Source organism: Schistocerca americana, chromosome 9, assembly GCF_021461395.2.
Source record: "Schistocerca americana isolate TAMUIC-IGC-003095 chromosome 9, iqSchAmer2.1, whole genome shotgun sequence".
Lineage (NCBI taxonomy): Eukaryota > Metazoa > Arthropoda > Insecta > Orthoptera > Acrididae > Schistocerca > Schistocerca americana.
Genome location: NC_060127.1, coordinates 53966913 through 53990392, shown reverse-complemented (window position 1 = coordinate 53990392; position 23480 = coordinate 53966913). Strand labels below are relative to the sequence as shown.

Below are 23480 nucleotides of genomic sequence, written 5' to 3'. Positions count from 1 at the left end.
ATGTGGACTTTGGTGAGTACCGCCCAATTTCTGAGGATACGCGCAGGGCACCCCTCAAGTGGTTCAACAGACATAATCAGTATACACCCCATCACCCGATTCTTGAAAGAATCCAACTCCCACATCTTATTGTTATTACCGTTGATGGCTTCAGTCTGAAGACTGCTCTATCTTGTGCAAATCTCTTCATCTCCGAATAACTACTGCAACGAATTACCCTTCTGAATCTGCTTAGTGTATTCATCTCTTGGTCTCCCTCAACAATTTTTAGCCGCCACACTTCCCTCCAGTACTAAACTGGTGATCCCTTGATGTCTCAAAATGTGTCCTATCAACCGATACCATCTTGCGTCATCCAGTGCCACAAATTTCTTATCTCCTCAATTCTAATCAGTACCTGAAATGCGGTGCTACAAAAGACTGCTGAAGATTAGATGGGTGATCTACCCATATAATCTTCAACATTCTTAGCCGAGCGGTCTAGGGCGCTGCAGTTATGGACTGTGCGGCTGGTCCCTGCGGAGGTTCGAGTCCTCCATCGGGCATGGGTGTGTGTGTTAGTCCTTAGGATAATTTAGGTTAAGTAGTGTGTTAGGGACTGATGACCTTAACAGTTAAGTCCCATAAGATTTCACACACATTTGAACATTTTTTCAACATTCTTCTGTGGCACCGCATTTCAAAAACTTCTGTTCTCTTCTTGTCTAAACTATTTATCGTCCATGTTCCACTTCCATTCGTCGCTACACTCCAAACGAATACCCACAGAAAAGAAGTCTTACCACTTAAGTCTATATTCGACGTTAAGAAATTTCACTTCTTCAGAAATATTTTTCTTGCCACTGCCAGTCTACATTTTATATCCTCTCTGCTTCGGCCATTATCAGTCGCTTTTCTGCCCGAATATGAAAACTCATCTACTACTTTAAGTGGCTCGTTTCTTAATCTAATTCCCTCAGCGTCACCTGATTTAATTCCACAACATTCCACTAATTCAACTACAGTCCATACTCCCATACAACACGTGACATCTCCCGGAAGAAACGTTTCTCCCTTGAATTTATTTTGAATATTTTTACCACACTATTTTTTTTTTACAAAAACACGTCACTATTTTAAGCTTATTCATTACGAATATTTTAGAACCCATGACTGTTAGTTGAACGTAAGTGCATCAAACTGCAACCAGTCACTTTTTTAAATAGTTATTTATTATTCCATGAAGCGGTTTTCGAACCATTTCAGGTTCATCTTCAGATGGTTTCCTAGAAGTTACATATCTGTTTCTAGCATAATGCTGTGTGCTGGCTTGCGACAGTATGGGCGGCTTTTTTCTGTTAGTAACGCCCATACTGTCGCAAGCCAGCACCCAGCATTTGCTAGAAACAGATATCTAACTTCCAGGAAACCATCTGAAGATGAACCTGAAAAGCTTCGAAAACCGGTTCATGGAATAACAAATAAGTAGTCAAAAAAGTGACTGGTTGCAGTTTTATGTCTTTACGCACATTACTACATTCGAATGAATGATTTTGATAGTTACCTGTTCACTTGTCAGTATTTTATGTGGTGTCCCTGATTAAGGAGACAGTCTTCAACTTGTGTGCTGAAATTCACTGCGAAAACTGCTCTTCAGGGGTGACTGAATCCATTCCTCCCGCACACGTGCAATATGGTTGCGTGGTCGAGGTTTTTCGAAGACTGCATCCTGCATTCTGGACCATAAGTGCCCTATAGAGCTTAGGTCTGGACTGTTTCCAGGCCAGTCATCCAAATCTATAAGGAATGTTGTGTTCAGAAGCGCCGTTGTTTGTTTGGCTGCTTGAGCTGTTACCCCAATTTGCATGAGAAAGACTATTCTGGACGGCTTGAGCATAGATAGAAGCAATCCTTTCCCGAAAATAATCACCATTGACGGTCCGTTTTGCACTAGACACATGCAGTTCAGTTTCTCCATAGTCACACGTGCCACCAGTGACAATTATCTTCCATGATTGCTTTGCTTTGAGGATCGCGGATATGTTCTCTGGTTCATTTGTACGGATCAGGAATTTTGTTTGTTGGGTTTTGTTCAAAAGAGTGGCTCTAAGCACTACGGGACTTAACATCTGAGGTCATCCGTCCCCTAGACTTAGAACTACTTAAACCTAACTAACCTAAGGACATCACACATATCCATGCCCGAGGCAGGATTCGAACCTGTTACCGTAGCAGCAGCGTGGTTCCGGACTGAAGCGCCTAGAACCGCTCGACCACATCGGCCGGCTTTGGATTTGATTTTGTATTAAGCTCTACTGGAGACTCATCTGGAAACAAAATGTTTAGTCTTCCCTCCAGGACTGGCATGGGAAGAACCATCAAACAGTACACTTTCACACAATGCCTGCTGATAAACATTTTTTTCCTAAGAGCACGACTTTTGTTGGTTAGACATAAGCATATTTTCCCCGCATTGTCTACGAATGAAGTCATTTACAGTTGTGCTCCCAATCGTCTTTGACGGTAATCGCCTGAGAAATTCAGATGTTTGTCAACTGCCCGAGTACCGACGCCAATTTTTATTCTTTACCATATGTCTGATTTTTTAATGTTCTCTGTCAGGTTTGGTAGTAGTTCAACTCCGTTACTGTCATTAACACTACCATCGCCTCTATAAATCCAAAGCGTAACGGTTTTTGGATCAATACCCTGTGTTTGAGCAATTTTTGTGTTAGACATTCCACTGACATGGAAGCTCTGAATCTGGGAACGAACAAGTTCACGTTTATTTTCCATTTTTAATGACACCCTTAAAAAGACGAAAAATACAAATAAGAACGAAGGAGTATACACACAGAGTTAAAAATTAACTTACATAAGCGAAGTGTAAATCAAATAATGTGAAGGAAATTAAACTTTTACAACACTGTCTCTTTTCATATCCCAAATTAAAATTTACAGATAATATTAATAATATTTATATTCTTTTAGTAGGTGAAAACATAGAATACTTAAAAAACTATCGACTGACAAATTTTCATTAACTTACCATTTACAGGTGTATTAAATTTATGAAAATGATCCGCTTAGAAGAAGTGCTCCACCACAATAACATTTGCTGGCAGCAGACAGACAATGTGGGAATGTGTTCAATGTGATTAATCAAGTTACATAGACTAACACGAAGTTCATGCAGCCAGAGCCACGTGTTGGTGTAGAGTGGACTGTCGCCACAGGGCATCAAACCCCAGTGGCTCCGTTAACAAAAAAAGGGAGAAACTTTCCGTCCACCCTGTTTGTGTTGAATAGTGATATAATTTTCCGGGTCCCTTCGGTGGTATATGTGGGTAACGTCTGCATAACGTATTGCGCATGAAGTTAGTAGTAAAGAAGTAATAAACAAAAATGTCAAGCCTGTTGCTAAAGTTTTACTGTAATAACGGCGAAAATGCAGCAACTGATAAACCTTTACCCCTTTAATTTTTTCGTTTATTTTTTTTTTTGGGTGGGGGGGGGGAGGGGAAGAGGGGGGGGGTCGAGAAAAATTGCGTAAAGGCTTCAAATTGTGTGTATAGTTTGTTGGAAGTCTAAAGTGTTCTCTTCCTCAAATACTGGATTAATAAAGTCTAGGTATTCGCGCGAAGTGGGCTATGCTCCTTTTTCATTCCCACCCCCACCCCTTTTATAGGTAAGTGGTTCTTACCCCTAGCGATTCTTCCCAGACAGTAAATGATATGTATACAAAGTTTGGTTGAAATCGGTTCGGTGGTTTAGGAGGAGATGTGGAACATTACATACATATAATTTTACAACGTATATGGATTCGGAGGAGAAAGTTGGTGATTGAAACTCAGTGAAAACATCGCGCCACAACGAAAAGAAACCTTCGTTTTAATGATTTTCATCACAAATCACGTATAACGTCTGTGAGACTCTCTCCTGTGTTTCACCGAGCGAGGTGACGCAGTGGTTAGACACTGGACTCGCATTCGGGAGGACGACGGTTCAATCCCGTCTCCGGCCATCCTGATTTAGGTTTTCCGTGATTTCCCTAAATCGCTTCAGGCAGATGCAGGGATGGTTCCTTTGAAAGGGCACGGCCGATTTCCTGCCCCATCCTTCCCTCACCCGAGCTTGCGCTCCGTCTCTAATGACCTCGTTGTCGACGGGACGTTAAACACTCATCTCCTCCTCCTCCTCCTCCTCCTGTATTTCGCGATGACACAACACGAGCTGCGCTTTGACTTTTTCGATGCCACCGCCAGTCCTATCTGGTAAAAGCCCCACGCCGCTCAGCAGCACCGCAGCAGTGGTTGGTTGGTTGGTTGGTTTGGGGAAGGAGACCAGACAGCGAGGTCATCGGTCTCATCGGATTAGGGAAGGACGGGGAAGGAAGTCGGCCGTGCCCTTTGAAAGGAACCATCCCGGCATTTGCCTGGAGCGATTTAGGGAAATCACGGAAAACCTAAATCAGGATGGCCGGACGCGGGATTGAACCGTCGTCCTCCCGAATGCGAGTCCAGTGTCTAACCACTGCGCCACCTCGCTCGGTTGCAGCAGTGGACCGACAAGCATAATGTAGGCAGCTTGTTTAGCAGATTTAAGTTGCACCCTACAAATACTCTGCCGCCCCCGTCCGCAGCCCACGCCGCTAATGCAGGCCTCTGCGGTGGCGCTCGACTCGGAGGTAAGCCGGTTCGAACCCTGGCGGTGGGTGAAATTTTCACTGCCAGTATTTGGCCGGCAAGGGGAGGCGAGATGGTGGCGTTAAGTTCCTGATCATTAGTCTTTGCGACAATGTCCTGGGTTTAATTCCAAACTTCTCGGTAAGCTCTCATGAAGTAGGGGCACGCGATACTGGTCTAGGTGACCTGTCTGCCAGATGGGAACGTTAATCGAGGTGGTCCCCTTGGCGCTTTTCGAGAGGAGTTTTCTGTGTGCAGGCTTCGGGTTTGACCCTCTCCCTACTCTCATCATCTCCAACACGAACACGATACTACACTACACATACACCATCACCGTAATCTACACTTCTGTGAATGTGTGTTGTCTGTTCTTTCGAGGGGACAGACTCCGCGCAGATGCCGCAGCTGTGAACGGCTGTACGTAAATGGTAGGGGGATCACTGCTGGCGAGTGCAGCGGGACATTAAGCGGAATCAGCGGCGACGAGCGAAAATGTGTATCGGACCGAGATTCGAACCCAGGATCTCTTGTTTATTAGGCAGATACGGTAACCACAGCGCCATCCGGGATACAGCAAAATGAAAACCAGGAGTACTGCTCCAGATTAATTTTCGTGCCATTGCAAAGATAGATGATACAGCTGTTCGTGTCTCTGGCGTTGTGAAACAACTAAAATCGCTAAATTTGTAGAAGGTTCCAAGACCCGATGTAATATGTATCAGATTCTATACGGAATTTGTGTCTGAGCTATCCTTTTAACCATACTACATCATAGATCCCTCGAACAGAAAACCGTGTCAAGTAGTTGGAAGAAAGCACAGGTCACACCCCTCTACAAGAAGGGTAGTAGAAGTGATCCAGAAAACTACCGTCCAATATCCTTGACATCGATTTGTTATAGAATCTTAGCACAAACACAATCAGGTATCTCAAACAAAATGACATCCTCGATGCCAACTAGCATAGCTTTCGAAAATATGTATCATGTGAAATCCACATCACACCCTTAAAGCCATTGATCGAGGCAGTCAGGTAGATGCAGAATTTATCGATTTCCGAAAAGCATTTGACTCAGAACCGCACCTACACTTATTACCAAAAGTACGATCGTATCGGAGTATGAACCAAAATTAGTGACTTGACTGAGGACTTTTTGGTAGGGAGGAGGCAGAACGTTATCTTGGGCGGAGAGTCATCGACAGATGTAGAAATAATTTCGGATGTGCCCCAGGGAACTGTGTTGGGACCCTTGGTGTTCATGTTGTATATTAAGGACCTTACGAAGATATTAGCTGTAACCTTAGACTTTTCGCGGATGATGCAGTTATTTACAATGAAGTACTGTTTGAAAAAAGGCTGCATCAATATTCAGTCAGATGCTGATGAAATTTCAATCTGTTGCAAAGATTGGCAATTTGCTGTAATTGTTCAGAAATGTAAAATGGCACACTTCACAAAGCGAAAAAAAAAGTAGTATCCTGCGACTATATAATATCAATGAGTCACTGTTGGAACCGGGTACCAAATACCTGTATGTAGCAAGTTGTCTCAGTCGTGAGTAAAGCGGCTGCTACACTTCGGTTTATTAGTACAATACTAGGAAAATGCAGTCAGTGTTCAAAGGAGACTGCTTATAAATCGCTCGTGCGATCCATGTTGGAATATTGCTCTGAGTGTGTTGGACCCGTTCCAAATCGGACTGGTAGGGGATATTCATATGGTTCAAATGGCTCTAAGCACTATGGGACTTAACATCTGAGATCATCAGTCCCCTAGACTTAGAACTGCTCAAACCTAACTAACCTAAGGATATCACACACAGCCATGCCCGAGGCAGGATTCGAACCTGCGACTGTAGCAGCCGCGTGGTTCCGGGCTGAAGCGGCTAGAACCGCTCGACCACAGCGGCCGGCCAGGGGACGTTGAAAGTACACAGAGAAGGGCAGCAAGAATGGTTACAGGTTCGTTTGACCCGCAGGACAGCGTTACTGAAATGTTGAAAGAACTGATCTAGCAGCCGCGTGGGATTAGCCGAGCGGTCTAAGGCGCTGCAGTCATGGACTGTGCGGCTGGTCCCGGCGGAGGTTCGAGTCCTCCCTCGGGCATGGGTGTGTGTGTTTGTCCTTAGGATAATTTAGGTTAAGTAGTGTGTAAGCTTAGGGACTGATGACCTTAGCAGTTAAGTCCCGTAAGATTTCACACACATTTGAACATTTGAACTGATCTAGCACACATTTGAAGATAGACACGAACCGTATCGAAAAAAAACCTACTTACAAAGTATCAAGAAATGATGATCTAGGGATATACTGCAACTACCTGCATATCGCTCTCATAGGAGTTCTGGGGAGACTAGTTACAGCACTCACAGAGGCAACTGAACAGTCATTCTTCGTACGCTCCATGCGTGTATGGAACAGGAAGATATCCTAATGGCTGGTATAGTGAGAAGTTACTTCCGATACAGTTGTGCGAACCATCCTAGAATATAACGTAGATGTTAACTTGGAGAGGAAAAAAAATCAGCCAACCTGTTGCAAATAAAGATTAACTGGAACCCTTGACTTAGGTTTCGACAGTTTTGAAATTGTGTTCTTCTGAAGGTGTATCGGATCTTGCTATGTCACATGCTGATTAAGTACGATGGATGACTCAGTATTGCATCCCACTGGTATTATAGGTGTGAACAGGAATTTATTTGTCATCTACAGACCGCTGTAATCCAGATCACATGATTGTGTTCTGTTGTATACAAGACAACTTTTATGTCGACGTGAGCTTTGTTTTTAAGGAACACTACACTTGGCGTTTATCTTCTCACCTGAAAAACTAGAATGCTGCAATCCTAAGTCATGGATTGTGATTGTGTCTTTAAGATGGGTTTCTCACATGACAAGAGCCGTTAGGCTTTATTCGACGCACTTACGCAGCATGTAACCTAACAAGGTCCATTACACCTTCTAGAGAAAGCTATTTTAAAACTGTAGAAAGCTAGGTCAAGGGTTCCAATAAGGTTGCCAACAGGTTTGTTTGACCCGTGGGAGAGTGTCACAGAGATGCTAAACGAAATGAGCTGGCAGCCTGTTGTAAATACACTCCTGGAAATTGAAATAAGAACACCGTGAATTCATTGTCCCAGGAAAGGGAAACTTTATTGACACATTCCTGGGGTCAGATACATCACATGATCACACGGACAGAACCACAGGCACATAGACACAGGCAACAGAGCATGCACAATGTCGGCACTAGTACAGTGTATATCCACCTTTCGCAGCAACGCAGGCTGCTATTCTCCCATGGAGACGATCGTAGAGATGCTGGATGTAGTCCTGTGGAACGGCTTGCCATGCCATTTCCACCTGGCGCCTCAGTTGGACCAGCGTTCGTGCTGGACGTGCAGACCGCGTGAGACGACGCTTCATCCAGTCCCAAACATGCTCAATGGGGGACAGATCCGGAGATCTTGCTGGCCAGGGTAGTTGACTTACACCTTCTAGAGCACGTTGGGTGGCACGGGATACATGCGGACGTGCATTGTCCTGTTGGAACAGCAAGTTCCCTTGCCGGTCTAGGAATGGTAGAACGATGGGTTCGATGACGGTTTGGATGTACCGTGCACTATTCAGTGCCCCCTCGACGATCACCAGTGGTGTACGGCCAGTGTAGGAGATCGCTCCCCACACCATGATGCCGGGTGTTGGCACTGTGTGCCTCGGTCATATGCAGTCCTGATTGTGGCGCTCACCTGCACGGCGCCAAACACGCATACGACCATCATTGGCACCAAGGCAGAAGCGACTCTCATCGCTGAAGACGACACGTCTCCATTCGTCCCTCCATTCACGCCTGTCGCGACACCACTGGAGGCGGGCTGCACGATGTTGGGGCGTGAGCGGAAGACGGCCTAACGGTGTGCGGGACCGTAGCCCAGCTTCATGGAGACGGTTGCGAATGGTCCTCGCGGATACCCCAGGAGCAACAGTGTCCCTAATTTCCTGGGAAGTGGCGGTGCGGTCCCCTACGGCACTGCGTAGGATCCTACGGTCTTGGCGTGCATCCGTGCGTCGCTGCGGTCCGGTCCCAGGTCGACGGGCACGTGCACCTTCCGCCGACCACTGGCGACAACATCGATGTACTGTGGAGACCTCACGCCCCACGTGTTGAGCAATTCGGCGGTACGTCCACCCGGCCTCCCGCATGCCCACTATACGCCCTCATTCAAAGTCCGTCAACTGCACATACGGTTCACGTCCACGCTGTCACGGCATGCTACCAGTGTTAAAGACTGCGATGGAGCTCCGTATGCCACGGCAAACTGGCTGACACTGACGGCGGCGGTGCACAAATGCTGCGCAGCTAGCGCCATTTGACGGCCTGGGGTGTCCGCTGTGCCGTGCGTGTGATCATTGCCTGTACAGCCCTCTCGCAGTGTCCGGAGCAAGTATGGTGGGTCTGACACACCGGTGTCAATGTGTTCGTTTTTCCATTTCCAGGAGTGTAGATATCAACTAACTAACGTTTGCCTAGTTACGAAGATCCAGTCTTAAGTGAGGAATCTTAGAACATATACCTACTACCGTCCTCTACGTATCTCTCAGGATACGGAACTGCGGATATAGTATTAGACTTAATGAACACAGAGAGGCATTTCAGCAGTCACTATTCTTGCGCCCCATACTCGAATGGAGCGGGGGCAAACCCGAATACATGGTAAAATGGGTAGTACCTTATGCCAAGCACTTCACAGCATTTCTTAAGCAGTTTCCTTTGCATACTGACTGCATTATTCCAGTGTTCTACCACAGATCGAATGAACAACAAGGGTCCCAGCATACGTTCCTGGGGCATAGCCGAAGTTACGTATTTAAATGGGGGGGCGGGGGGGGGGGGAGCCCCTCCACACCCACACCGGCTTGATGGCCAACACAAAATGTCCTCTGCCCTCTCTGGATATTGGTTGGTTTTCACTAAGTGAGGTCTCGCAGGATGTGGGTACTGCGATGTTTGCGTACGTCTGGTTATGATTACCATTAATACGCGCTCATCTGGGTCGAAAGTTGAACCAAGGGTAGCGGTTTGTAGGGCAGAGGAAAAAAAAAGTGCCAAGGCAAGAGCCAAGGGGAAAAACCTCTGCGATAGTTGCGTCGGGTTGTAAGAGCAGTAGCGGTTTTCTTGCTGCCTGCGACAGGTTAGTAGTGGGTACTATGCAGGTCGATACCTTTGGCGTTGTGTGATGGTGTTACTCGGCGGCTGCTGCTGGTTGCTGTTGTTCATTTCTCGCTCAGCGTCAACATATCAGTGACAGTTAGGTTCATCATCATTTAGTGTCGGATAGGTCATATATGCATAAAGTATGAAGAAGAGCAGATAGAAGAGGTTGATAGTCTTAAATTCCTGGGATTACAACTTGATAATAAATTCAGTTGGGAGGAGCACACCACAGAACTGCAGAAACGCCTTAACAAATCTGTATTTGCAATTCGAATATTAGCAGACATAGGCGACATAAAAATGAAAAAGCTTGCGTACTTTGCCTACTTTCATTCCATAATGTCCTGTGGTATAATATTTTGGGGTAACTCTTCAAGTCAAACAAAAGTTTTCAGAGTCCAAAAGCGAGTAATAGGTATTATTTGTGGAGTAAATTCACGGGCGTCCTGTAGAAACCTCTTCAAAGAACTGGGTATACAAACTACTGCCTCTCAGTATATTTACTCCTTAATGAAATTTGTCCTAAATAATATATCTCTTTTTCTAACGAACAGCTCAGTTCATACATTCAATACCAGGAACAAAAATGATCTGCACAAGGACTTAAAAGTACTTACTTTAGTTCAAAAAGGGTCCACTACTCAGGAACACTCATCTTCAATAATTTGCCAGCAAACATAAAAAATTTAGTTGCAAATAAAGATCAATTTAAAAGGAGTCTGAAAGACTTACTAGTGGCCAAGTCCTTCTCCTCCATTGACGAATTTTTTAATAGAAACAAATGATGTATTGTATATATTTATACTATTAGTATTGTTATTTCAGCTTAAAAAAAATTGACATGTTCCACATCCACGAGGATCTCCTCAGCACGGATCTATGGAACGTAAAACTAATCTAATCTAATCTAATCTAGGATTCACATGGTTGGCTGTTTGTTTGTGCATTAGTGTGGAAGCTTCCCTGCTGTATTCTGTTGGTCAGCTTTAACAGCAGTAAATGTTGCTCATTTGCAGGGGCTTGACGATGTTGTCACTCGTGGGTGTGTGTTAGCTCCCCATAGGTGGTTATGTCCTAGCTACTAGTGTACATTTGTTAGACATAGCGTTATAAGCTTCTCGCTGGCACAAATAAAAATAAATAAACTATGCCACATGAAAAAGTCATTTTGCTTTAATGATACTTCTGGAAATGCTCTTTAAAAATGCACTTCATTGTGTTGCAGAAAGTGTGCATCTTCGCCGCAGCTGCCATTCTGAGTGCTGCAACAGCTGAAAACGACGCGGGAGCTCCTGCCGACGCCAAGAAGACTGAGAAAAGGGGTGTTTATGGCGGCTACGGGGCTGCAGGGTGAGTGTGTGTGTTCAGTAGAACGAACTCTGAACTCCACACAGTGTCACAATCTGCACATGGACTTTCCTTCCGTAACCTGTACCGTTCTATTCTAAGCTCCCATTCTACTACTTTTTTTCTTTTTACTTTCTATTGAGACTGCTGCATTTCTTTCGGCCTATACGTTATCAAAAGTATACGGATACTCAAAGCTTTTTTTCTAAAAGAAAGTTTGAGGGTACTCCGACATTGGATATAATGCAGCGAAAATTACTTATAACTGAAGCATCGGATACCACCCGTCTGCTTTTAGCCATGACGTCATCAACATGTCAAACTACAAAGAAACCGGTATCGGCCGCAGCTTCAAAATGCTTGAAACAGTCAATGACATCGCTTTTCCCACCCAAAACTGCACTGATTTCGTTCGCATTACAATTACCAGCACGAAGAAATGAAATAAAAAACTTACGTCCGTGAAATAAATCTTTAGCACTCTTCCAAGTTCTCAACGTCGTAAAAAAATTGCTTTGTCGACGAAAAAGTTTAGGGTTACGCATCCCCCAGCGTTCTCCCAGAAAAAAACCACTGCGGCTACGTAATGTGGAATTGGGTAATGGCAGTACGGAAGGTGGACCTGCCTGTTAGACAGGAGCTGCTCAAATGGTTCAAATAGCTCTAAGCACAATGGGACTTAACATCGGAGGTCATCAGTCCCCTAGACTTAGAACTACCTAAACCTGACTAATCTAAGGACCAGAATGAGATTTCCACTCTGCAGCGGAGTGTGCGCTGATATGAAACTTCCTGGCAGATTAAAACTGTGTGCCGGACCGAGACTCGAACTCGGGACCTTTGCCTTTCGCAGGCAAGTGCTCTACCGACTAAGCTACCCATGCACGACTCACGGCTCGTCCTCACAGCTTTACTTATGCCAGAACGTCGTCTCCTACCTTCCAAACTTTACAGAAGCTCTCCTCCGAACCTTGCAGAACTAGCACAAAGCTGTGAGGACAGGGCGTGAGTCGTGCTTGGGTAGCTCAGTTTGTAGAGCACTTGCCCGCGAAAGGCAAAGGTCCCGAGTTCGAGTCTCGGTCCAGCACACAGTTTTAATCTGCCAGGAAGTTTTTACCTAAGGACATCACACAGATCCATGCCCGAGGCAGGATTCGAACCTACGACCGTAGTAGCCGCGTGGTTCTAGACTGAAGCGCCTAGAACCGCTCGGCCACAGCGGCCGGCCACAGAAGTTGCGGAGCATTATTTAGCCAGTGGAGAAGCGATAACAGCGTCGGTCGGGAGAGCTTGGTCAAATCGAACGTACATCAGTCGTTTGATATATCCTGAATGATAAATCCATTGCAACCCTTCTAGAGCTGCCCAAGTCGGCTGTTGGTGATGTGATTTGTGAAGTGGAAAAGTGAAGGAACAATCACAACTAAACCAACACCGGGCCAAAATATCTCACGAAATAAGCGTCAAACGAAAAAACTACAAAGAACGAAACTCGTCTAGCTTGAAAGGGGAAACCAGATGGCGCTATGGTTGGCCCGCTAGATGGCGCAGCCATAGGTCAAACGGATATCAACTGCGTTTTTTTAAATAAGAACCCCCATTTTTATTACACATTCGTGTAGTACGTAAAGAAATATGAATGTTTTAGTTGCACCACTTTTTTCGCTTTGTGATAGATGGCGCTGTAATAGTCGCAAACGTATAAGTACGTGGTATCACGTAACATTACACCAGTGCCGACGGTATTTGCTTCGTGATACATTACCCGTGTTAAAATGGACCGTTTACCAATTGCGGAAAAGGTCGATATCGTGTTGATGTGTGGCTGCCGGCCGCGGTGGCCGTGCGGTTCTGGCGCTGCAGTCCGGAACCGCGGGACTGCTACGGTCGCAGGTTCGAATCCTGCCTCGGGCATGGGTGTGTGTGATGTCCTTAGGTTGGTTAGGTTTAAGTAGTTCTAAGTTCTAGGGGACTTATGACCTAAGATGTTGAGTCGCATAGTGCTCAGAGCCATTTTTTTATGTATTGTGATCAAAACACCCAACGGGCGTGTGCTATGTATGCTGCTCGGTATCCTGGACGACATCATCCAAGTGTCCGGACCGTTCTCCGGATAGTTACGTTATTTAAGGAAACAGGAAGTGTTCAGCCACATTTGAAACGTCAACCACGACCTGCAACAAATGATGATGCCCAAGTAGGTGTTTTAGCTGCTGTCGCGGCTAATCCGCACATCAGTAGCAGACAAATTACGCGAGAATCGGGAATCTCAAAAACGTCGGTGTTGAGAACGCTACATCAACATCGATTGCACCATATTTCTATGCAACAGGAATTGCATGGCGACGACTTTGAAAGTCGTGTACAGTTCTGCCACTGGGCACAAGAGGCGAGACAGATTTTATGCACGCGTTCTATTTAGCGACGAAGCGTCATTTACAACAGCGGTAACGTAAACCGGCATAATATGCACTACTGGGCAACGGAAAATCCACGATGGCTGCAACAAGTGGAACATCAGCGACCTAGGTGGGTTAATGTATGGTGCGGCGTTATGGGAGGAAGGACAATTGGCCCCCATTTTATCGATGACTATCTAAATGATGCAATGTATGATGATTTCCTACGCAATGTTCTACCGATGTTACTACAAGATGTTTCACTGAATGACAGAATGGAGATGTACTTCCAGCATGCTGGATGTCCGGCACATAGCTCGCGTGCAGTTGAAGCGGTATTGAATAGCATATTTCATGACAGGTGGATTGGTCGTCGAAGCACCGTACCACGGCCCGGACGTTCACCGGATCTGACGTCCCTGGATTTCTTTCTGTGGGGAAAGTTGAAGGATATTTGCCATCGTGATCCACCGACAACGCCTAAGTACATTCGTCACCGCATTGTCAATGCATGTGCGAACATTACGGAAGGCGAGCTACTCGCTGTTGAGAGGAATGTCGTTACACGTATTGCCAAATGCACTGAGGTTTACGGACCTCATTTTGAGCATTTATTGCATTAATGTGGTATTTACAGGTGATCACGCTGTAACAGCATGCGTTCTCAGAAATGATAAGTTCACAAAGCTACATGTATCACATTGGAACAACCGAAATAAAACGTTCAAACGTGCCTACGTTCTGTATTTTAATTAAAAAAACCTACCTCTTACCAACTGTTCGTCTGAAATTGTGTGCCATATGTTTGTGACTATTACAACGCCATCTATCACAAAATGAAAAAAGTGGTCCAACTAAAACATTCGTATTTCTTTACGTACTACAGGAATATGTAATAAAAAATGGGAGTTTCTATTTTAAAAAAACGCAGTTGATATCCGGTTGACCTATGGCAGCGCCATCTAGCGGGCCAACCATAGCGCCATCTGGTTTCCCCTTTCAAGCTAGACAAGTTTCGTTCTTTGTAGCTTTCTCGTTTGACGCTTATTTCGTGAGATATTTGGCCCGGTCACGATCAGTGGACCACCCTGCATATGAAGCGATGGTTTATGGACAGCAACATTCTTGAAATGGACTGCCGTGCCCAGTGTTCCGACCTGAGCCCAGTGGAACACACCTCTGGGATCGCTTAGGACGTCGACTTCGGTCCAGATCTCAGCGTACAGCAGCAACTCTGGTTTTTGGTTCCAGTTCTTTAGAAAGAACAGACCACCACCCCTCCACATACATTCAGACAACTCAAGTAGAGTTGAATCCGTCATAAATGTGAAGGATGGACGCACCACATATCCATTAATGGATGTTAGGATACTTTTGATACACTCGGTTAAACGTTCTTGCTTAAAAAATATTGATGTGCAAAATATAAGTAATCGTCAAATTAAAGGAACGACAGCAGACAGTCGCAAAATCTGTAATTTATTGCAGAGCTACATTTCGTCTATAACATAGTCACCATGTAAGCGTCATATAGGTCCCAACACGCGGAGCATAAAATATGACAAAATGACACTAGCCTTTATGTGGAAGACAAGGTCTCAGTTTTGTGTCTGGCATGTAAAGGCTAGTGTCATTTTGTCATATGTTATCCTCTAACACCTTAAGACCCATATGACATGATGACTCTAGATCTGCAATAAATTACAGATTTTGCGACTGACTTCTGTCCGTCCATCAGAGTGAATATTCTACAATCGCTGCGCATACAGGCATCCGATAGATTCCAACTTACAATTGAGCACTGAGATCCATAAATGCTCAAAGCAAATATACTAAGTTTTAAGAAGAACAGGTCTTTGTAAAAATCAAATTTGTAGGCGAACTACCAGTCTCCTGGGGTTGACTTATTTTCTACAATCAAGTCTCAATATCCTGTATTTCCTATTAACAATTCTTGTACCCATTTTATATTACGAAATTTTAGTTAATATTTAGGACTATTATTATTAATGTTAATCCACAAACTTTTCATATACTGGATAGTGACAGTAGTGTCTTTTTTACTTGTGTAGTATGTAATTAATGTGAAACCAGAACCAGAACATAAAGAACAGATACTAACTCTACCACTCACACAATTACTACCTATCCCAATACTTGATGGTCCTCGTTATCACCATTATCATTAAGCAGAAATGGCTTGAGGTTCAGATAAAACAGTCTGTTCACTATAGGCATGAAATCTAGTAGTTTTGTTAAGTCACGTGTTTAAAGTCTGATCTAGTCGTTTTGTTAAGTATTCGTGTTTCGAGATTGATATTTGCCCTCCTCGTAAGCATTCGGAACTCAAGCATGTGTTACACGCTTTTTGCTATTCTTAATGTCTATAAACGATTTAGGAGACAACCTGAGCAGCCCGATTAAATTGTTTGCAAATGAGGCCGTCATCAAAGACCAAAAACAATTGCAAAACGATTTAGACACGATATCTGTGTGGTGCCTAAGTGACTACGTCCAAACAACGGAAAACGTGAGATCATCCACATTAGCACTAAAAGATATGCATTAAATTTCCGATACACGATAAATCACATAAATTTGATTGCTGTCAATTCAACTAAATACCAATGGATTACAGTTGCGAAGGACTTAAATTGGAACGATCACGTGGAAATGTTGTGGGGAAGACAAGCGAAAGACTGCCTTTTCTTGATAAACGCTTAGAAGGTGCAATAAATTTACTAAACCTGCGCTACGCTTGTCCGCGCCCTTCTAGAGTATTGCTGTGCGCTGTGATATTCCTACCAGATAGCACTGACAGAGGATGACGGAAAAGTTCGAAGGAAGACAGCCCGATTTGTATTATCACGGAGTAGGAGAGAGACCGTCACTGATGAGCGATTTTGGGTGGTGATCAATAAAACAACGGAGTTTTTCGTTGCGGCGAGATCTTCTCGCGAAATTTCAATCGCGAACTTTGTACTCCGAATGCGAAATATTTTGACTGCTACCTACACAGGGAGAGACGACTATCGTAATAAAATAAGAGAAACCGGTGCTCACTCAAAAACACTCAGGTTTTCGTTTTTCCCACGTGCATTTCGAGAGCAGAGCGGTACAGAAATACGAGGAGCGTTTGAAAAGTCGGTGCAAAAATAAAACTACTTACATGTTTGGGGTATACCTTTTTTATTTTTCGACATAGTCTCCTTTTAGAGTTATACACTTCGTCCAACGCAGTACTAATTTATTGGTCCAGTCCGAATAATGGAATTGTCCAAGTCTGCAAAATAGCCATTAGTTGCTGCAATCACCTCCTCATTTGAATAAAATTTCTTCAAATTGGGGAACAAATAGTAGTCCGAGGGAGCAGGGTCTGGAGAACAGGTGGGGATGTGAAACGAGTTGGAATCCTATTCCCATTAATTTTGCGACCACAACTGCTGAGGTGTGTCCTGGTGCAATGTTGTGATGGAAAAGGACTTTTTCGCAGCCCAATCGCCAGCGTTTTTCTTGCAGTTCGGTTTTCAAACAGTCCAATAACGATGAATAATGTGAACTTGTAATAGTTCTTTCCTTTTCCAAATAGTAGGTTAGGATTATCCCGTGCTGTTGTTGTTGTTGTTATGGTCTTCAGTCCTGAGACTGTTTTGATGCAGTTCTCCATGCTACTCTATCCTGTGCAAGCTTTTTCATCTCCCAGTACCTACTGCAACCTACATCCTTCTGAACCTGTTTAGTGTATTCATCTCTTGGTCTCCCTCTACGATTTTTACCCTACACGCTGCCCTCCAATACTAAATTTGTGATCCCTTGATGCCTCAGAACATGTCCTACCAACCGGTCCCTTCTTCTTGTCAAGTTGTGCCACAAACTCCTCTTTTCCCCATTCTATTCAATACCTCCTCATTAGTTACATGATCTACCCACCTAACCTTCAACATTCTTCTGTAGCACCACATTTCGAAAGCTTCTATTCTCTTCTTGTCCAAACTATTTATTGCCCACGTTTCACTTCCATACATGGTTACACTCCATACAAATACTTTCAGAAACGACTTCCTGACACTTAAATCTATACTCGATGTTAACAAATTTCTCTTCTTCAGAAACGCTTTCCTTGCCATTGCCAGTCTACATTTTATATCCTCTCTACTTCGACCATCATCAGTTATTTTTCTCCCCAAATAGCAAAACTCCTTTACTACTTTAAGTGTCTCATTTCATAATCTAATTCCCTCAGCATCACCCGACTTAATTCGACTACATTCCATTATCCTCGTTTTGCTTTTGTTGATGTTCATCTTATATCCTCCTTTCATGACACTATCCATTCCATTCAACTGCTCTTCCAAGTCCTTTGCTGCCTCTGGCAGAACTACAGTGTCATCTGCGAACCTCAAAGTTTTTATTTCTTCTCCATGGGTTTTAATACCTACTCCGAATTTTTCTTTTGTTTCCTTTACTGTTTGCTCAATATACAGATTGAATAACATCGGGGAGAGGCTACAACCCTGTCTCACTCCCTTCCCAACCACTACTTCCCTTTGATGCCCCTCGACTCTTATAACTGCCATCTGGTTTCTGTACAAATTGTAAATAGCCTTTCGCTCCCTGTATTTTACCCCTGCCACCTTTAGAATTTGAAAGAGAGTATTCTAGTCGACATTGTCAAATGCTTTCTCTAAGTCCACAAATGCTAGAAACGTAGGTTTGCCTTTCCTTAATCTTTCTTCTAAGATAAGTCGTAGGGTCAGTATTGCCTCATGTGTTCCAACATTTCTACGGAATCCAAACTGATCTTCCCCGAGGTCGGCTTCTACCAGTTTTTTCCATTCGTCTGTATTTTGCAGCTGTGACTTATTAAACTGATAGTTCGGTAATTTTCACATCTGTCAACACCTGCTTTCTTTGGGATTGGAATTATTATATTCTTCTTGAAGTCTGAGGGTATTTCGCCTGCCTCATACATCTTGCTCACCAGGTGGTAGAGCTTTGTCAGGACTGGCTCTCCCAAGGCCGTTGGTAGTTCCAATGGAATGTTGTCTACTCCCGGGGCCTTGTTTCGACTTAGGTCTTTCAGTGCTCTGTCAAACTCTTCACGCAGTATCCTATCTCCGATTTCATCCTCATCTACATCCTCTTCCATTTCCATAATATTGTCCTCAAGTACATAACCCTTGTATAGACCCTCTATATACTCCTTCCACCTTTCTGCTTTCCCTTCTTTGCTTAGAACTGGGATTTCATCTGAGCTCTTAATATTCATACTAGTGGCTCTCTTTTCTCTAAATGTCTCTTTAATTTTCCTGTAGGCAGTATCTATCTTACCCCTAGTGAGATAAGCCTCTACATCCTTACATTTGTCCTCTAGCCATCCCTGCTTAGCCATTTTGCACTTCCTGTCGTCCTCATTTTTGAGACGCTTGTATTCCTTTTTGCCTGCTTCATTTACTGCATTTTTATATTTTCTTCTTTCATCAATTAAAGTCAATATTTCTTCTGTTACCCAAGGATTTCTACTAGCCCTCGTCTTTTTACCTACTTGATCCTCTGCTGCCTTCACTACTTCATCCCTCAGAGCTACCCAGTCTTCTTCTACTGTATTTCTTTCCCCCATTCCTGTCAATTGTTCCCTTATCCTCTCCCTGAAACTCTGTGCAACCTCTGGTTTAGTCAATTTATCCCGGTCCCATCTCCTTAAATTCCCACCTTTTTGCAGTTTCTTCAGTTTTAACCTACAGTTCATAACCAATAGAGTGTGGTAAGAGTCCACAACTGCCCCTGGAAATGTCTTACAATTTAAAACCTGGTCCCCAAATCTCTGTCTTACCATTATATAATCTATCTGATACCTTCTAGTATCTCCAGGGTTCTTCCATGCATACAACCTTCTTGTATGATTCTTGAACCAAGTGTTACCTATGATTAAGTTATGCTCTGTGCAAAATTCTACCAGACTGCTTCCTCTTTCATTTTTCACCCCCAATCCATATTCACCTACTATGTTTCCTTCTCTCCCTTTTGCTACTCTTTTCCTTATCCCTTGCGAATCCCAAATGACAGTCACCATAACCTTTCTGGCCGAAGGACTGCTCTTCTCCTTTTTTGGTGCAGATTCTCCCTTGATAACCCTTTGTTTACATTATTGTTTGGTCTCAGGAGTATAGTAATGCAACCATGTTTCATCCACAGTGACGAAACGACGCTTAAAGTCCTGCAGAATCTTCCTGAACAGCTGCAAACCACCCTTGCAACACCTCACACGATTCCGTTTTTGGTCAAGTGTGAGCAATTGCGGAACCCATCCTGCGGATCCTTTCTCATGTTCAAACGTTTATGCAACATATTATGTACCTGTTCATTCGAGATGCCCACAGCACTAGCAATCTCATGCACGTTAACTCTTCTGTCATCCATCACTATATCATGGATTTCATCAGTGATTTCTGGAGTCGTAATCTCTACAGGGGTCCAGAACGTTCAGCATCACTTGTGCCCATATGGCCACTCCGAAAATTTTGTAACCACTTATAAACTGTTCTAATCGAAGGCGCAGAGTCGCCGTAATGTTTATGAAGCTTCTCTTTAGTCTCCTGAGGCATTTTGCCTTTCATAAAGTAGTGTTTACTCACCATATGAAATTCTTCTTCGACCATATTTTGACAATCACTCGACTTCCTTGATTCACACGAATGCCAAACACAAAGAAATAGACCAATATGGCTGAAACTTGGTGTGCGTTCTTTCCAAAGATGCTTCTAACTAAACATGACCTTGATACGCACCGGTGGTGCCATCTCTCGGACTTTGCACGGACTTTTCAAACGCCCCTCGTAGTCTGAAATTGGTTCGATGAACCCCTCGCCAAGAATTAAAGTGTGAATTGCAGAGTAGTCATGCAGGCGTATAATCGAATTGGGGAGACAGGAATTCACGGCACAATCTGATAAGATATATCTTCATGCGGTCGAAGGATCGTCAGTTTGGTAATGGAGGGAAGTTTTGGGGTTAAATTCACAGAAGCAGACAACGGGATTAGGGTGATCATGTCCAAATGGACGTAGGCTGCAGTTGCTATTCAGAGATGAAGAGGCTTCCACGGGACAGACTAGCATGGTGAGCTGCATCAACCCAGTCTTCGGACTGAACCCACAACAAAAACGCACAGGGGGTGGACAGAAGTACGGAAACACCATAAACACAGCACTTTGTCATGCCCAGTACAGTGTAGGAAACCCTTTGGCATTCAAAACAGTTTCCATTCGTTTCGACATGGATAAATACAGGTCCTGTATGGGTTTCAGCGGAATCTTACACCATTCTTCATGCAAAACAGTGGCGCGTTCATATGGAGGTCGGTAGCGGTCGCGCACGTTTCTCTCCAAAGTAGACCACAAAGGTTCACTGCCTTGAGATCTAGTGACTGTGGCGGCCATGGGACATGCGACAATGTCCTTGTGCTCATAAAAACCAATCGCGGGCGATGCGAGCTGTTTAAGTAGGGGCCCTGTGAACTTAGAAAACAGAAGCGCCAATGGGGAAACAAGCATTGTACTGTGGGACGGACGTGGTCAGCCAAAGCAGTCACATACTCCTTGGCAGTATACGATCTTGCGGAATAATCATGGGGCCCACGGAATACTCCAATACGGCTGCTCAAATAATTACCGAACCCTCCCGCCACGATCCACTCTTGGGACGTAAACTCGTCCAGAAGTTGGAAACAACATGAAACAAGGCTTATCCAACCACATGACATTCTTCGACTGGTCCATAGTCCAGGATTTATTGCCTCAGACCCATGTTTTCCTATCACGGGCATTTATATCTCTCATGAGTGGTTTTGGAATTCCAGCTCGCCTTGCTGACGGAACGCCCTTTATATTGCTTTTGTGCTGACAGTGTTCGCGAGTGAGGCATTCAGTTCTGCAGTGACTTCTATAGCTGCTGCGCAGGATTAGCCGAGCGGTCTAGGGCGCTCCAGTCATGGACTGTGCGGTTGGTCCCGGCGGAGGTTCGAGTTCTCCCTCAGGCATGGGTGTGTGTGTTTGTCCTTAGGATAATTTAGGTTAAGTAATGTGTAAGCTTAGGGACTGATGACCTTGGCAGTTAAGTCCCATTAGATTTCACACACACACACTTCTACAGCTGTTGTCCTCTTTTTTTTCGCCACCATCTTCTTGAATGATCGTCCATCACGATCACTCAACACATCCGTGCCGTGACGTAGCGGATGATGGTTTTCTGCTGTCCCTGTACGTGGTATAAATCTTCGATACGGAGCCTTTTGAGACACCAAAGACTTCGGCTACCTTGGTTACGGAAATACGCACCATACAAGCACCAACAATTTTTCCGATTTCGAAGTCACTTAGTTCCGACATAATGCACTCACAACTACGCAGATCACTGTTCTGAACACGACATTGTACAAATGTCGTTCATATACAAATACAACTGCGCAGCCTGCAGACTTGGCTATCATTTGCATTTATGCTGAAGCACACTTTTCTCACTGAGCGAGGTGGCGCAGTGGTTAGACACTGGACTCGCATTCGGGAGGACGACGGTTCAATCCTGCGTCCGATCATCCTGATTTAGGTTTTCCGTGATTTCCCTAAATCGCTCCAGGTAAATGCCGGGACGGTTCCTTTCAAAGGGCACGTCCGACTTCCTTCCCTAATCCGATGAGACCAATGACCTCACTGTCTGGTCTCCTTCCCCAAACAACCCCAACCCAACACTTTTCTCATTGTGTTTTCACATTTTTGTAAAAACCCTGCATGTGCAATCTGAATTCCCCAGAAAGTAAATTGCTTTTGGTCATTGTCATAAGCCAATAGTAATCTCTGCTAGCCTTCAAAAATACCCAGTGTTTGGACGAAAACGAATTATGTGTGTAATGCGTTTGTGATTGCAGGGGTCTGGGCACAAGTGGTGGTTATGCCGGATATGGAGGCGGTGGTCTAGGTGGAGTCGCCAGCGCCGGAGCAATCGGTGGAGGCGGCATCGGAGGTGGACTCGGTGGAGCCGGCATTGGAGCTGGACTCGGTGGAAGTGGAACAGATGTGGTTCCATTGGTGTTGGTGCAAAATCCACATCCAGTTCCTGTGCCTGTACCCGTCACCAGGAAGGTCCAAGTAGTCATTCCTGTGCCAGTGGCCCAGCCGGTTCCTGTCAGCGTGGGTGGTGTGGGTCTCGGGGGCGGCATTGGTGGAGGAGCTGGACTTGGTGGTGGTCTCGGAGGAGGAGCCGGATTTGGGGGTGGCTATGGCGGAGGTGTCACTGGGGGCGCATCTGGTCTTGGTGGCCTGGTCGGAGGCTTCGGAGGTTATGGGGGTTATGGAGGTTACGGAGGCTACGGAAAGGGAGGTGGCCTGGGTGGAGCTGGAGGTGTGACTGGCTACTCCAGCGTGACCATTTCTACTGGCGGCGGTCATCACTTCAAGGGGTAAAATGTGCCATACACCTCAATGGATACGAGATATTGGAAACCAGAGAGCACTGTCACAGCATTGACAATCGTCTTTTAACTTCACACCAGTTTCCTTTCACACCTATGCTGTCACACATCTCCACACTCCAGCCTCTGAAAATTCTCCGACATCGACTTTTATTTGAACAAATTCCTCTTTTGCACACATATAGCTTCACCCTGCTTAGCAGTTTCATCCACCCACAATCTACCAATCAGCACTGCCTTGGAGATCTCTGTGACATAGTACTGCTAATACTGCCACTCCTTTTGAGTTCGAGGAGAACTCTCTTTCTTCCCGCCTCAGACTGGCGAAGTAAATGGACTCACTTGGCAAAATTTTCGATCCATAACAAATAAACTGTAACATACTCTAGA

At 44.7% G+C, this 23480-nt stretch overlaps 1 protein-coding gene across 1 annotated transcript; it reads left to right on the top strand.

The window, feature by feature from the left end:
- On the top strand, positions 1–23082 carry LOC124550619 (glycine-rich cell wall structural protein 1-like). The gene is made up of 3 exons (XM_047125342.1): positions 1–12; positions 11104–11228; positions 22548–23082. Exons 1-3 carry the CDS (start codon positions 1–3, stop codon positions 23080–23082), a joined length of 672 nt encoding a protein of 223 aa, XP_046981298.1.
- The last annotated feature ends 398 nt before the right edge of the window (positions 23083–23480 follow it).

What these genes read in the sequence shown, in the direction of transcription:
- LOC124550619 (XM_047125342.1), top strand. An exon ending in GGCGGCTACGGGGCTGCAGG is followed by an intron (nt 11,229 to 22,547) that starts GTGAGTGTGTGT and finishes TTGTGATTGCAG; the next exon opens with GGGTCTGGGCACAAGTGGTG.